The sequence below is a fragment of the Aquarana catesbeiana genome, linkage group LG11 (genome assembly GCF_042186555.1).
Source record: "Aquarana catesbeiana isolate 2022-GZ linkage group LG11, ASM4218655v1, whole genome shotgun sequence".
Classification (NCBI taxonomy): Eukaryota; Metazoa; Chordata; class Amphibia; order Anura; family Ranidae; genus Aquarana; species Aquarana catesbeiana.
Window position 1 is genome coordinate 139,264,102 of NC_133334.1, and position 16,573 is coordinate 139,280,674.

At 41.7% G+C, this 16,573-nt stretch overlaps 1 protein-coding gene across 2 annotated transcripts in view; it reads left to right on the forward strand.

Annotated features, from left to right (window-relative positions):
• BRD7 (bromodomain containing 7) overlaps nucleotides 1-16,282 on the forward strand; it is an 84,287-nt gene extending 68,005 nt beyond the window's left edge. Inside the window, exons 13-17 of one of the 2 annotated variants that reach the window (XM_073604990.1) lie at nucleotides 311-422; nucleotides 7,173-7,287; nucleotides 8,257-8,400; nucleotides 15,778-15,921; nucleotides 16,142-16,282. In XM_073604990.1, coding sequence (XP_073461091.1) covers nucleotides 311-422; nucleotides 7,173-7,287; nucleotides 8,257-8,400; nucleotides 15,778-15,921; nucleotides 16,142-16,206 — 580 coding nt within the window. In that variant the 3' untranslated portion in view covers nucleotides 16,207-16,282. The remainder of the gene's footprint in view (nucleotides 1-310; nucleotides 423-7,172; nucleotides 7,288-8,256; nucleotides 8,401-15,777; nucleotides 15,922-16,141) is intronic. The other variant, XM_073604991.1, reaches the window with a different exon arrangement.
• Nucleotides 16,283-16,573: the final 291 nt, after the last annotated feature.

Below are 16,573 nucleotides of genomic sequence, written 5' to 3' on the forward strand. Positions count from 1 at the left end.
GGTGGCACCAGGAGTGGGGTGGAGCCCCGCTCATGCCCCGCCCCATTTTCGGCTCCATTATCGGCCGTTTTTCTCTTTCGGCAAATTGCTGAAAAGGCCATTTTCGGCCGATATGTTTCAGCGTCCGAAATTTCGGTGCATCCCTATTTATAATAAAACTAAGGTTGCTTAACGTTGGTTGTTAACTGTGCTTTGTGCTAACAAAAAGTCCTAAATGCTTCCGTACTGAGATCTGTATGAGGCCATTTTTATTATGCAAAGCATTCAGTGTGTATATATAAATCTAAAAAATGTAATTTGTATTTTTTAGCATACAACAATTCATGGATAATATAACTAACCAACCTTATGGGATGGTGGACTGTATTCTTGATGCTTTTAGTGATGGAGAATACTCCAGAACAGAAAGACAGCAGAATAAGGTAACTACGGTATTACTAGGTAACTATGGTATTAGTATTGCTGTTGCAAAGTGTGATATATTGTAGCTAAACAATTTACTTCCATGCAAGTGTCCTTATTTGAGGATAGTCTATTAACACATTGTCAAACAAATCTGATTTTTTTTTTTTTTTTTTTTCTTCAATGAGGTGGTAAGTAAAACCTTGAACAGAGGGGTGGCTGTGGACGTGGTATACTTGGATTTTGCAAAAGCGTTTTGACACAGTTCAACACACAGCTAATGTGTGAAGTAAAGTCTACAGGTTTGGAAATATCAGTTTGTAAATGAATAGAAAACTGGCTAAAAGACAGAATTCAGAGAGTAGTGGTTGATGATTCTTACTCCTGAATGGTCTAAGGTTATTAGGAGTGTACCCCAAGGTTCAGTGTTGGCACCCTTATCTTTTAATACCTTTATAAATGATATAGGGTCTGGGATTAAAAGTACAATTTCAGTGTTTGCAGATGACACCAAGCTATGGAGTGGAATAACATCCTTACAGGATGTCTCCAATTTACAAGCCGACCTCAATGCACTGTTTAATTGGGCAACAGTGTGGCAGATGAGGTTTAATGTTGATAAATGTAAAGTTATGCACTTGGAGGCTAAGAATATGCATGCATCATACATACTAGGGGGAGTTCAACTGGGGGAATCAATGGTGGAGAAGGATCTTGGTGTTCTGGTAGATCATAAGCTTAATATTAGTATGCAATGCCAAGCTGCAGTTTCCATAGAGAGCAAAATCCTTTCTTGTGTTAAGGGAGATCTAGACTCCAGAGAGAGAGAGAGATATCATTTTACCCCTGTACAAATTATTAGTCCTCATCTGGAACATGCAGTTCAGTTTTGGGCACCAGTTCACTAAAAGGATATCGGGGAACTGCAGAGAAGGGCAACCAAACTGCTAAAAGGCATGGAGGGTATCCGCTATGAGGAAAGACTAGAGGAACTGAATTTATTCTCTCTTGAGAAGAGGAGATTAAGGGGGGGGGATATGATCAACATGTATAAATACATACGTGGTCCATATAGTGAATGTGGTGTTGAGTTAAATGTGGTGGTGTTATTCAATTTAACGCCATCACAGAGGACAAGGGGGCACTCTTTACGTCTGCAGGAAGAGGAATTTGATCTCCAAACAGGAAATGGTTTCTTTACAGTAAGAGCTGTGAAATGTGGAATAGACTCCCTCAAGAGCTGGTTCTGGCAAGCTCAGTAGATTGCTTTCAAAAGACCTAACATTTGTTCAGTAAAGTTGATCCAGGGAATATCCAATTACCTCTTGGGGATTAGGAAGGAATTTTTTCACCTGCTGGAGAAAATTGCTTTGCTGGGTATTTTTTTTCCCTTCCTCTGGATCAACTGTGGGTATAGGATTGTGTATATTGAATTGTATGATTATTTATTTTTTCCTTTTTATTGGTTGAACTGGATGGACTTGTGTCTTTGTTTTAACCAGACTAACTGTAACACTTTTTGCTATGCTGTAAAGTAAGGTACTCCAATCTTTGTGAGTACCGATCTACCTCTATAAAGAAGTGCAAGCACTACTTAAAGGATATGTTTGATTTCACAGTGAATACTCTCGGAGGATTGGAGTTTTAAATTAGCTGCTGCAGGATTGGTATATTTTTACTCCTTGTGCACTGTGGATTACTTTGTTATTTTAAGAATGTGTTCTAGGCTATAAATTTTATTTTTTTTTTTAAATCATTTTGTTGATATTTTATTTTTAAGTGGGAATGTAGTATGGTTTTCATTCTTGTCCATAGAGGCACACAGGGAAGTCATATACTTTAGGATTTTACTGCTAGCTACAGGAGGACTGGAAGCTGGAAAACTCTGATGCCGTGTCTCTGCTGCCCTTCCATGCTGAACCTGCCTCAGTGGAGCTGCAGTCTTCTGCCATCTCAAGTTAAGCAAGACTATTGTGGCCCTTATTGATGTTAACACACACCACTTTAAAGCTAGAGAGTCAGCCAGTAGCCTCTACCCACACTTTTCTCCCTCTAGGAACTTTAAGGGCTGAAAGCCCTCTCTCTGTTCTCCCTGACAGGTCCTGCCTGCAGCCTGTGTAAGCTGTGTTAGCTGTGACCTTGATCTGTCAAATCTGACTGACAGGTCTATTAAAATGGATCTGATTATGAGGGCAGTTGATCCCTTGATTATACAGCATTTAGAACTCATGCCTGCAGTTTTGCCCTATAGCAGGGATGGGTTTGTAAAGGTGGACGCCTTTATAAACCCATCCCTGCTATAGGGCAAAACCATATCTCATGTCTTGTATTAGTCTTCTGTCCGTAAACATTAGGTGGACACTTTGGCTACAGTGTTGTCCTGCAGATCTTGTGTCTTAAACCGATCTGATCCTTATTGTCTTTGAGGGGCAATGCCTCTTTAGGCTACCCTGGATTATTTGGCTGCCTCACTCTCAGTGGGAAAGCTCACTCCAAGAAAGGCAAAGAAAAGTCCTTTTCATTGCTCTACAGTAAGGATGAGCGTGTTCGCACAGCCCACGTGCAGAGCCTGCCAGGAAGTCGGCACTGAGCTGCGCTAATCACAGGCGGTGAGACTTTTCCCAATCTCTGCATCGGGACAATGTCTCACTACCTGTGATTAGAGCAGCGCAGTGTCGACTTCCTGGCGGGCTCTGCACGTGGGCTGTGTGAACAGGCCTGAACTTATCCTTACTCCACAGCCTCAAACTCCAAGTCCAGACCCAAGTCTACACCTTGCTGTGGGTTTCTGCTTTGCCATTCAAGCTATCTTATGCACCTCAAGTGTTTATGAAGATGTTGGCCCAGCCTCATTGTGCTCTCAGGGCTTTCCCATTGTGGAATATCTAGATAACCTTCTGCTGAGAGAACAGTCAGCTTGGGTTCTGGTGGACAACATAGCCCTGATCATCCAGACTTTGCAGAAGTTCGGTTGGGTCCCTGGCCTTCAAAAATCAGCTCTGGATCGGATCCTGTTGGTGCAGGGGCATCAGAGGAGTTTCTTATTCTAGTAAACATTTTGGAACCTTGGGCATTTTGGTTGTCCCTGTAATGCTGGACCACCCACCTGCAGAGTCATCGGATCCAGAATCATCCAGACAATGCCATGGCAGTGACTTACAGCAACCATAAGGGAGGAAACCGAAGTCTTGCCATGGCAAGAACAGTAGAGCAGGTCCTGTCCTAGGCATAACTCTACGTTTCAGTCTTGTCCATCCAAGGGAGGACAGTAGGCAGGCATTCTTCTCAGTTGTGGTCCTCTTGCAACATATGACTCAAACGCACCAAAAACGCAAATGCAGGAGCGGTTTTTGATGCGTTTTCACTGAGCTTTTGATGTGGTCTCCATCCCCCCAGACCAAACATGCACCAAAAATGCAGTAAGCAGGGCTTTGAAAAACGCAACAGACCTGCAACTGTGCAGTGTGACGAGTTCCATAGGATTTAATGGTCATGCATTTTTCCTCCACTTTTCTAAAAAAAAATTAAAAACAGAAGAAAAAATGATCAGTGTGAAAGCAGTCTAAATGATTGATTAACAGCATGGCTGTTGAAGTCCAGATACTTAGGGACAGATTTCTCTAATATGAAGAAAAAAATGGGGAAAATTGGCGCTGCCCTATTATAACACAAATTACAAAAAAGGGTTAAATAAAAATAAAAAATTAACCCGCTGAAGATAATCGTGCAATTCCTGTGCAATTCCCATTTTTTCTTCATATACGTTAATAGCTCCCATTGGGAACTAATTAGGGGGTGGCTGCAGCTCTCCTTTTTCCTGAGCGCTGACTTTTAACCTATTATTCATACAGATTTCTCTGAACTGGTTATTTCCATGATGCTAAAAGCAAGAAAGTCCCATTCTCACAAGTTTATCATCAATCAAAGGCATATTTTGCTTTTTGCAAGGCGAGAGATTTTCACCACAGGAAATTCTTAGTGGGACAAATCCTAGCCTTTTTTTACCCACTTGCTTACCGGGCCAATTCTGACATTCCTCTCCTACATTTTTTTTTTTTTTTGCTAGAAAATTACCTAGAACCCCTAAACATACTGGTGGGTGTTGCAATTTATGCAGCATAGTTATTTGCACAGCGTTTTATGAAAGACAATTTTTTTTTTTTTCTTTTAATACACATTTAAATATATTGTAATGCACAAAAACACAATATAAGACCCAATTGTTTCGTAAAATATAAAAGATGGTTTAAACGTCTTTACAGATTACCAGTTTACAGTTACACTGGAGATCTGGTTCTAGAATTCTTGCTCTCGCTAGAATGTTCACAGCTGTACCTCACATGTGTGGTGCAACAACTTTTACATATGTGTGCTCAACCTATGTATGCATTCGCCATTGCACGTGAGCATAGGGGGGCAGGGGCGCTTTCAATCTTTTTTTTTTTCTGTATTTATTTTGTTACTTTTTTTTTATTTTTACACGGTCTCTTTAAACTTGTTGCTATCACAAGGGATGAACAACATCCCTTGTGATAGCATGGGCAGTGACAGGTACACTACTCCAGCCAGGACAAAAGCATTTAGAAGAGCCCCAGTGTGTATAAGGCCCCTTTCACACTGGGGCGGTCTGCAGGCGCTATTGCGTTAAAAATAGCGCCTACAAACCGACCCCGAAAGTGCCGCTGCTGTCTCTCCAGTGTGAAAGCCCCAAGGGCTTTCACACTGGAGCGGTGCGCTGGCAGGACGGGAAAAAAAGTCCTGCCAGCAGCATCTTTGGAGCGGGGAAGGAGCGGTGTATACACCGCTCCTTCCCCGCTCCTGCCTATTGAAATCAATGGGACAGCGCGGCTATACCGCCGGCAAAGCGCTTCTGCAGAGGCGCTTTGCGGTGGTTTTCAACCCTTTCGACCGACGGTAAAGCGCCGCTAACAATAGTGGCAATTTGCCGCCCCCGCCCCAGTGTGAAAGGGGCCTAAGGCTTAAAGCTGCCATAAAATCAGGCCTAAACATCATCATGAAACTGAATGTGTGATCAGAAGATCAAGTGGCAGCCATGTAAATTTAAGAAACAGTAGCCTGTTAGAGGCACTTGCCGATATAGTGGAGTGCGTCTTGACAGGAAAGGGTGGCATCCCATCTTTAAGGGCCAGTTCACACCACATGCAGTCCAGTGCGTTTTTTTTCTGCATCAAAAATGCATGGAAAATAGGTTATATGGTTTTCAATGGCATAGTTCACACCAGTACTTGCAGTTCGTGCGTTCCAGTTCCAGAAAAAAAAGTAGAACATGCTGCATTTTTCCTGCACTGGATTGTACTGGAATGCTGTAAAACGCCTCAAAAATGCACTGGAACGTAGACTGGAACACATTTGTCCTTATTTAGGGTTAAGAAAAAAGACGGGGAAAGCACTGGACTGCATCAAAAACGCACTGGAATGCATCAAAAGCACGTCAAAAAACGTGCATGCAAAAAAGCACTTGGAACGCATCTGAACTGTGTTTCTATGGTGTGAACTGGCCCTGAGACCATAAGCTTGAATAATGCTCTGTCTGAGCCACCAAGAAATGGTAGAAAAAGCTGGTTCAAACTTATTAATTTTTTCCCAAAAATTGCTTTTGAAAAACTGCTGCGCAAATATTGTGTAACATAAAACATTTTAACACCTGCCATTTTATTCTCTAGGGCCTCTGCTTAAAAAATATATAATGTTTGGGGGTTCTAGGTAATTTTATAGCAAAAAAAAAGCTGAATTTTACGCTTATGTGAGTAGTGTCAGACTAGGCATGGGAAGCAAGTGGTTATTAAGGACAGGAGTTTAAGGGCAGAGAGGGGGGAAAAAAAAAAAAAAAAAAAAGCTCAAACGCCTGTAAAAGCAAGTGTGCTAAAGGCCTAAGATGCAAGATACTTTTGGGTGGCTTGTTAAGCTGCAGGCAGTTTTCATGTCTCTTGTGTGTTTTTTGGGGCCTCCCCTATAGAAGAGAAGGAAAATAGGATTTTTTGTGCTCATCGTAAAATCCTTTTACAGGGGGTCCCCTAGTTACAAACATCCGACTTACAAACGACTCCTACTTACAAACGGAGGGAGACAACAGGAAGTGAGAGGAAATCTACCCTTAGGAAGGGAAATTCACTCCTGTAAGAGCAATTATGGGGAAAAGGTACCTCCACTGATGCTTTATCACCAAGGCTTGTTTCCACAACAACCCAAAATTTTCAAAATCCAATTGTCATTGGGACAGAAAGTGAGGTGAAATCTTCTGAACAGGGGCACAGACAGCAAAACAAATGTTACAGGGGTGATAACCCTTCCCTATGCTATCCAAAAAGCTTAAAAATAGTTTTTTTGGCTGGAGCTACACTTAAAAAATGTACCTGTTCCGACTTACAAACAGATTCAACTTAGTAACAAACCTACAGTCCCTAACTTGTTTGTAACCCGGGGACCCCCTGTATTGGAGTTCATTGAGGGACACAGATCCCACCCCTCAGTGTTTAGGCTTCACTATAAGCTGACAGTATGATGTCCTGTATTCCTCAATGGACTCCAAGAATATGATTTTACAGTGAGCAAAAAAGTCAGCATTTTTAGATATATAGTATAGATAGTTAATATTTTATGTATATTAAGATATTTCAACTTTGCTGAAAGCATTTAAATGAATCATCTATATATAATATATATATATATATATTTATTATTTTATTCATGTATTTATTACGTATACCGTGTATATGTATGTCATCTTGTTCACTATACTTGTTTTACAGGCAGCAGTGAGTGAAACCTCAGCGAAGTCAGACTGTGTTGGCACCACTGACCAGTTTGCAAGTTTAAAGTCTGTGGTTGGTCTGGGATTATTTGAAGAGGCCTTTGATTCTCAAGGTGGGAAAACTACATCAGCTCTCCAGCTATGGTTTGACTGTGTTATGAGGCTGCAGCTGCTGGGGGTATACATCTGTACACAGTGGATTTCTTTTGTTATCTTGTACACACATCTGCAATGTTTCTGCAACAAAGTTTGCTTCGTTTTTGTGGCTGAATCAGTGTTTGAAAGATGTACTCCAAGCTAGAGCCCAGAATAGACTAGCCGGTATCCTCATAGGAAGCTGTAGGCAGTAGTAGGTTCTCGGGGCCAAGGTAAAGATTGTTCTGGCTGAGAGTCAGGACTCAGGATAGGTTTTAGAAAAAAAAGTGTTTTAAAGACATTAACCACTTGCTTCCCCAGTGAGATCTTAAAATGGCACTGGGAGAGTGGCTATTTGTTCCTTCGCTGTTTTAAAACCACACCGGGTATAAGCAGGTCCTGGCAGGGGTTCAGGCATAAATCGCTGGCTGTCAGTGATGGCTGGCATCCAGTACACGAAGCAAAAAAGCTGAAAGCATCAACTCCCGGGCTTCTTATGCTTCTACAGATTCCCTGAGTTACATAAATGCCACACTAATGTGATATCATTTTAACCAGAGGACTTTGTTGATTATATTATGTGGTAAATCAATATGGGGGGGGGGGGTGCTAATTCTGTAAATGGTGTGTTGAAAAAAATGTACAGGCTTTTTTCTTTTTAAATATGCAATTTATTCCCAAGAAAAAAAGAAAATAAATGTGTATCCATATTTACTGCTGACTTCCGATCAGTCTAAAAAAAAAATCTAACGAGTAATATGTTGGGGTAGACTACAAGTTCTAAACAAATTCTAAAAGATATGATGCGTGTAAGTGAGACATCACTGAAATTAAAAAAAAAAAAAACTGGGACTCTAGAAGATTTTTTTATTAAAGTAGTTATGGCTGGGAAACTGAAATTGATAATCAGCGTCTACAAATTCTGTATTAACACAATATAATTACAGAAGCAGAGAAGTTCCAGAGGAAGTTGGATGAAACCACTAGATTACTCTGGGAATTACAAGAGGTTCAGAATGAGCGCCTAAGCACAAAGCCTCCTCCTAATATGGTTTGTCTGTTAGCTCCATCTGTAAAGGAGGTTCAGATTGGTAAGTTTCAATAAAACTGTTTATGTATTGAAAATCTACTACTTCATTAAAAAAAAAATAATTGTACAAAAATATATTTTGCCATTTATTTTATATTGCAAAAAATGTATACGAATACATTTTTTAGCCACCTAAAGGCCGGTTCTTGCTACACATACTTAATTTTAAACAAGTAAAATTTCTTGCTATTGTTATCTAGCCAGATCTTAATTGGACATTACAAAATCCCCTTTGGAAATGCAACAATACAGTGAACTACAAAACATTGTTTCTGTATATCAAATGCAAAGTTTGAAAGCACTACAGCTTTTCAAAAATTGTGAAATGACTTGAAGTTTCTACCCAAATATTTTTGTAAACAAGGTATTAAGGCCAGTTGCACACAGACGTAATAATTTACTGATGTTTATACTCCGGATCTTGTTGAAAGAAAGAGCATTAGTAAAATGTTCTGTAAAGACCTTTGCACGCATATAGATTTTCTCTTTTATTGCCAGTGTTGTAATATACGCAAGTACTGTATATGTACGTAAAGGTCTATAGATGCATAAACACGCATGTGTGTAAATTACTGCACTTAAACGTAAAATTTCCTGTATTTGCTTTACTGCTCCCTACTCATCGCTGTATTGCTGATCTTTACACAGCTGTGTGAAATGTTCCATAGAAGACAATGCATCCTTATTTAGATCAGTAAAAAAGTGGCATTTTGTATTTCCGTGTGCGAGTGGCCTTAATCCTTGAAGCTGCATTCACACTTTGGTGTAGCGGAAACAAGCATTCCCACTCTCGATTTTGGTTGAGCGATTTGCGTGCAGTTTTGAATATTGTATAGGGCCAGACAATTTACTTTAATGGGCTGCCCTATGTGTATTTGTCATTCGAAAAGAAGCTCCTGCTCCTTTTCGGGCTACAAGTTTCAAGCGATTTTCAAAGGCACAGTTTGCTGCATAAGCCTGTTGCATGACAATCGTGGCAGAATTGCATTGTGTTTGGGGGTGCCATTAGAGAATAATGGCACCTAAAGGCGCGTCGTGCCTTCTGACAATTTGTGAGAGGTGATTGGGGCCTTAGACAAGGCATGTTTTAATAATTTGAAGCAGTAGCACTTTGTAATTTTGCAACAATGTTTAAAAATACATGTATTTACCTTCTTACCTTGTGGTGCTCTGGTCTTGGTTTCAGTTCCAACCAGGGACACTGTCTACATGGAAGTTTGGTGTTCCAATATTTTTGTAAATTTCACATGGGCTTCAGCTTGTATAAGAGAGGCAAAGTTTTGCAAAGCTTCAAGCAGCTTTCTCTAAGCCTTTAAAGCACCCTTCAACTCCATTTTGTAAATGTTGATTACCGATCCCAATAGGAGTGCTGATTGACACTTTACACAAGCTTCAGCAGACTTTCAACAAGCTTCAAGTAGTGCTGAAGCCTGCTAGCAGCTTGTGTAAAGTGGTAATCTGCACTCCTGTTAAAATCTGTGTTCAACATTTACAAACTGGAGCTGAATGGCATTTTAACCACTTAAGGACCAGCCTCGTTTTGGATTTTAGGTGTTTACATGTTTAAAACAGGGTTTTTTGCTAGAAAATTACTTAGAACCCCCAAACATTATATTTATATATTTATATATATATATATATATATATATGTTTTTTTTTCTAACACCCTAGAGAATAAAATGGCGGTCGTTGCAATACTTTTTTTTGCACCATATTTTTTGGAAAAAATGCATTTTTTTGATTAAAAAAATAAGACAACAGTAAAGTTAGCCCAATTTTTTTTAATATTGTGAAATATAATGTTACACCAAGTAAATTGATACCCAACATGTCACGCTTCCAAATTGCGCCCGCTCGTGGAATTGCGTCAAACTTTTACCCTCAAAAATCGCCATAGGCGACGTTTACAACATTCTACAGGTTGCATGTTTTGCATTACAGAGGAGGTCCAGGGCTAGCATTATTGCTCTCGCTCTACCGGTCACGGTAATACCTCACGTGTGGTTTGACCACCGTTTTCATATGCGGGCGCTACTTGCGTATGCATTCGCTTCTGCGCGCGAGCTTGTCGGGACGGGGGGTTTTTAAAAAAAAAAAAAAAATTTATTTTTATTTTACATTATTTTATTTATTTTTACGCTGTTTAAAAAAAAAATTGTGTCACTTTTATTCCTATTACAAGGAATGTAAACATCCCTTGTAATAGAAAAAAGCATGACAGGACCTCTTAAATATGAGATCTGGGGTCAAAAAGACCTCAGATATCATATTTACACTAAAATGCAATTAAAAAAAAAAAGTAATTCAAAAAAATATGCCTTTAAGAGGCGTGAGCGGAAGTGACGTTTTGACGTCGCCTCCGCCCAACAGTGTCATGGAGACGAGTGGGCGCCATCTTAGCCTCACTCGTCTCCAGGCACAGCACTGAGAAGGACGCGATCGCCTCCGGTGCTACCGACGGCTCCAGTAAGCGGTGGAGGGCACTGGATCACGGCGGGAGGGGGGGGGGCGCCTCTCCTGCCACCGATAAAAGTGATCTCGCGGCGAATCCGCCGCAGGGACCACTTTTATCAGAAAGCCGACTGCCGCACGAAAACGGGGATACCGGGGTTATGGCAGCTAGCTGCTGCCATAACAAGATATCCGCCGGCAAAGTTTGGACGCACATCGGCGTGCGGCGGTCGGCAAGTGGTTAAATGCTTCAACAAAGCTTGCTGAAAGCTTTGCAAAAGCTTGATGTTCACACTGCTCTTATACAAGTGGATGTCTGTGTGAATTAGGTATAAGGAACTCTTCTACTCATAATTCAAATGACCGTATTGTTAAGTTAAACATCTTTTGCCCAGATCAGCCTTATAGTCTTCATATCTGTGTGTCTTTGCCAAGTATGTAAATGGTAAAATCTTTCAAGCCCAGGAACTGTTTTAAACAGTTTGTTCTTCGTTAAGATTTGTTTTATAACTTACTAAAATAAAGATGAAGCAAAACACGTTTTTATATTTTCTGTAAAATTGTTGGGCATTTCCAGTGTCCACTGGAATCCATGTGTGGCATACACATATTTACATACAAGCTGGTGGACCAATGTTGCTATTTAAAAATTGCCATACCTAATTCTCAATGTAGCCCCCCCAGTAACAATCAGTGCTGCCTTTCAGTGCCTGCCCATCAGTGCTTATCGGTACCACCTATTAGTGCCACCTCATCAGTGCATCCTATCAGTGCCGCCGCATTAGCGCAGATCAGTGAAGGAGAAAAATTACTTATTTACAAAATTTACTGACCGAAATTAAGAATTTTTTTTTTTTTTTTCTTGAAACTTTCAGTCCTTTTTTTTTTTTTTTTTTTTTTTTTTAGCAAAATATAGAAAAAGCATTGATTAAATATTAAATACCATCAAAAGAAAGCTCTATTTGTGGGAAGAAAATTATAAAAATGTAATTTGGGTACAGCATTGGATGACTGCGCAATTGTCATTCAAAGTGTGACAGCGCTGAAAGATGAAAATTGGCCCTGGCAGGAAGGGGGTGAAAGTGCCCAGTATTGAAGCAGTTAAAGTACATTTGTAGCACAGCAATCTTTGACGCAGAGTGGCATACCCTGTAAGCTGTCTACCTACCAAATACAATTATTTAACCACTTTAGCCGTTTGGTCATTTAAAAGCAATACTGATCAAGCTTCTGTCAAACCCAGCAGTGTTTTTAAAATAACAATGACTGCATAAGTGCCGGTTCACACAGGGGCGACTTGTCAGGCGACCTAGCCACCCGACAAGTCGCCTCCCGTTCTGTACAATGGAACCGTTCTAATAGGAGCGACGCAAGTCGCTCCGACTTAGAAAAGAGTTCCTGTACTACTTTGGGGGCGACTTGCATAGACTTCTATACAGAAGTCGTTTTGCAAGTCGCCGTGGCAGTCGTGTGCAGGTCGCCTCGGTGAGGCGACCTGCAAGTCGCGCCACCCCTGTGTGAACCGGGGCTAAGGCTACGTGTCCCAGAGGGTTTGATCTGCTACATAATTAGTCAGAATTTAGTGATATATCCTTGTACCCAAAATAGTTTGAGTATGTATCTGGTATTTGCCCATTTGTGTAAAACAAATGCTTGGGAAGGGTAGCAGAATTTCTACCTTACTTAAACAATTCTAGTATGTATATATCCAAATTAAAGACCCCCCCCCTGGGATCAATAATTGGTTGTCGCGATGGACACTGCAGTTTGCCAAAAAATGAAAATGTAGCCAGCTATTTGTAAGTAAAAATCCTAATCCTAAAGCACACATTCACTTTAGACTAAAACCCTCTAGCTCTCTTTGACCTATTCTATGCCCCACCAACATCTAGGTGCCTCATTCAAGTTTGTTGGAAGTTACTGCTAAGACCACTGGTTGTGATGCATTAATGCTTAGACACTGTGTGGTAGACCAGCCCTGTCACAAATGGGTTTAGAGGGGGCTGGGGAAGTTTAGTCCTTTAAATCAGGGATAGGCAACCTTTGAGAGACAGAGATCTACTTAAACAACACTGATGAAGTCAAAGCTCAGTGTCCTTTTGTTAGGGTCAGTTCACACCAGAACGCGGTGCCAGAAAGGCATGTTCCATGTGTGTTTCCTGCACGGTGTTCAAAACACACTGCCTTTGTGATCTACTGCGGGTGATAATGCATTGTTAACACCAAATGTAGATATGAAACACAGTGGACATAAAAAAAAAGTATTACAAGAGAGTGCAGGGATCAGGAGTGCGTTACGCTCAGAATGTAGGGATCAGGAGTGCGTTACGCTCAGAATGCAGGGATCAGGAGTGCGTTACGCTCAGAATGCAGGGATCAGGAGTGCGTTACGCTCAGAATGCAGGGATCAGGAGTGCGTTACGCTCAGAATGCAGGGATCAGGAGTGCGTTACGCTCAGAATGCAGGGATCAGGAGTGCGTTACGCTCAGAATGCAGGGATCAGGAGTGCGTTACGCTCAGAATGCAGGGATCAGGAGTGCGTTACGCTCAGAATGCAGGGATCAGGAGTGCGTTACGCTCAGAATGCAGGGATCAGGAGTGCGTTACGCTCAGAATGCAGGGATCAGGAGTGCGTTACGCTCAGAATGCAGGGATCAGGAGTGCGTTACGCTCAGAAAGCGGGGATCAGGAGTGCGTTACGCTCAGAACGCGGGGATCAGGAGTGCGTTACGCTCAGAACGCGGGGATCAGGAGTGCGTTACGCTCAGAACGCGGGGATCAGGAGTGCGTTACGCTCAGAACGCGGGGATCAGGAGTGCGTTACGCTCAGAACGCGGGGATCAGGAGTGCGTTACGCTCAGAACGCGGGGATCAGGAGTGCGTTACGCTCAGAACGCGGGGATCAGGAGTGCGTTACGCTCAGAACGCGGGGATCAGGAGTGCGTTACGCTCAGAACGCGGGGATCAGGAGTGCGTTACGCTCAGAACGCGGGGATCAGGAGTGCGTTACGCTCAGAACGCGGGGATCAGGAGTGCGTTACGCTCAGAACGCGGGGATCAGGAGTGCGTTACGCTCAGAACGCAGGGATCAGGAGTGCGTTACGCTCAGAACGCAGGGATCAGGAGTGCGTTACCCTCACAACGCCAGCTCTCCCCCCCCCCCCCCCCCCCGCCCTCCATTCTGAGCTGTGCTGCCTCTTGCTTTCCACTGTTCACTGATGGCAGCGGCAGAGGAGGCTGGGGGGGAGGGAGAGTGAAAGACCGAAGGTGCAGTGGAGGAGGCTGAGGACGGAGAGAGGACCGGCAGCTAGCAGTAGGATCCCCATGACTAGGCTTCGGAGGTGGAGTTAAATGTGTTGGGGTCGTGGCCTGGCCGGATTCCAGGCTGAGGTTGCCACTCTAATTCATTGCAGTAGGACACCAGATGTGTGACTTCCAGGGGTTACCCTTCCTTTCTTGAGCTAGCAGTAGGAGGTGGGGGTCGGCAGTGCAGACCTGTTCCCGGTCACCTACCCGCGGTCGACAGGCAGCCCCCGATCGATGGGTTGCTGACCCCTGCTTTAAATGTTTTCTCCATTTTTAACCGCTTGTGAACCAGCCACCGCAGTTTTACTGCGACAGGTTGGCTCCGCTGTGCGAAATCACGTTATTGTACGTGATCTTGCGAGGTCTGACTAGCAGGCGTGCGCCTGCCGCAGGCTCCGTGAGTCCGACTGCGGGTCCCGCGGATTTGATGTCCGCAGGGATACCCACGATCGTCTCATGGAGAGGAAGAAGGGGGAAATGCTGATATAAACAAGCATTTCCCCGTTCTGCCTAGTGACACTGATCACCGCTCCCTGTAATTGGGAGCGCTGATCAGTGTCATGTCACACATAGCCCATCCCCCCCACAGTTAGAACACATCCCTAGGACACACTTAGCCCCTGCAGCGCCCCCTCCTGGTTAACCCCTTCACTGCCAGTCACATTTACACAGTAATCAGTGCATTTTTAATCGTACTGATCGCTGTATAAATGTGAATGGTCCCAAAATAGCGCCAAATGTGTCTGCCATAATGTCGCAGTCACAATAAAAATCGCTGATCACCGCCATTATTAGTAAAAAAAAAAAAAAAAAAAAATTATTAATAAAAATGCCATAAAACTATCCCCTATTTTGTAGACGCTATAACTTTTGGGCAAACCAATCAATAAACGCTTATTGCAATATATATATATATATATATATATATATATATATATATATAATTTTTTTTTTTTTTTTTTTTTAACAAAAATATGTAGAATAATACGTAGCGGCCTAAACTGAGGGGAAAAAATGTGTTTTTTATATATTTTTTGGGGATATTTATTATAGCAAAAAGTAAAAAATATTGCTTTTTTTTTCAAAATTGTCGCGCTTTTTTTTTGTTTATAACGCAAAAAAATTAAAAATGCAGAAGTGATCAGATACCACCAAAAGAAAGCTCTATTTGTGGGAGAAAAGGGACGTCAATTTTGTGCCACGTCGCATAACCGCGCAATTGTCAGATAAAGCGTCGCAGAGCTGAATCGCAAAAAGTGCTCTGGTCTTTGGCCAGCCAAATGGTCCGGGGCTGAAGTGGTTAAGCATGCCTAGTGCAGAAGACATAATGTTAAAAACCACTAATAGTATCCCAAATATAGCCTGTCGGGAAATACCTGTCTCCTGGGCCTGCGCTTTTCATTTCATCTGAAAGAATGTCTATCAGCAGTCTAAATCAGTTTCCTGAAAGAATTTTTACCGGTGAAGGCTGACAAATAATGGCTCTTCATATGTGTAAGCCAGTTATTAACAGATTGGTCTTTACTGCTTTATCTGCATTACTTTGAGCTCATGAACCTTAAGTTAAATAATATGATAATTTTGGTAAAACCTTGGGGGGTTTTTTGTTTTTTGTTTTAGCTGACAAAGTAAATGAGAATCTGAAAGAACTGACCCAGCAAGTGCACCCAGGAGACATTGTCAGTGTTTCTGGAATACGTAAGGCAATGGGAATCATTGCCCCATATGTGGACACAGAAGACATGGTAGTTGATTTGACAACAGGTTTGTGTTATTTTTTATATTAATTTTGTTTCTGTTTTTTTGTTTTGTTTTTGTTTTTTTTTTCCCTCACTGGTAACAGTTAGTTCAATTCCCATTTCTCATTATATAGTCATGTATAATTGGGTATAATCAATTAGATGTTTATATATTTACCTATTCACAAGAAATGTGTAGTGTGTTATGCTATATCAGGAGTTACAAACGTGCTCTGTTTTTCCAGCAGATACCCAAGAAAGGAAAGCAATACCTAAAAATGGAAGCCAGTGTCTGCAGATTGTATCATAGTAACCAAGATGGACCAACTTGTATATTTGTACCATTTACATTTTAATTCAATAAACCTGGTGAATTTGCTTTTGTACTTAATGTATCTCAGACTTATTGGATGCAGTTAGGGCAAAAAATAGATGCGAGATTCATGGCCTCCAATCTAACAGTGACCATATCCATGCAGATCTCTCACAAACCGTGATCTGTACATTCACCACCTTAATGTGTTAATTTTCTTTGCAGGAAAAAAAAGTGATTAAAAGATTTGTTTGAGTATTTTTTCCATATAAAGGAAGTGATTAGCAATCTCAGCCAAACAAAGATGTGTACATTTAATCAGGGCTTTTGATGTAATTATGGAGCCATGTGCTTTTGCTCCAAA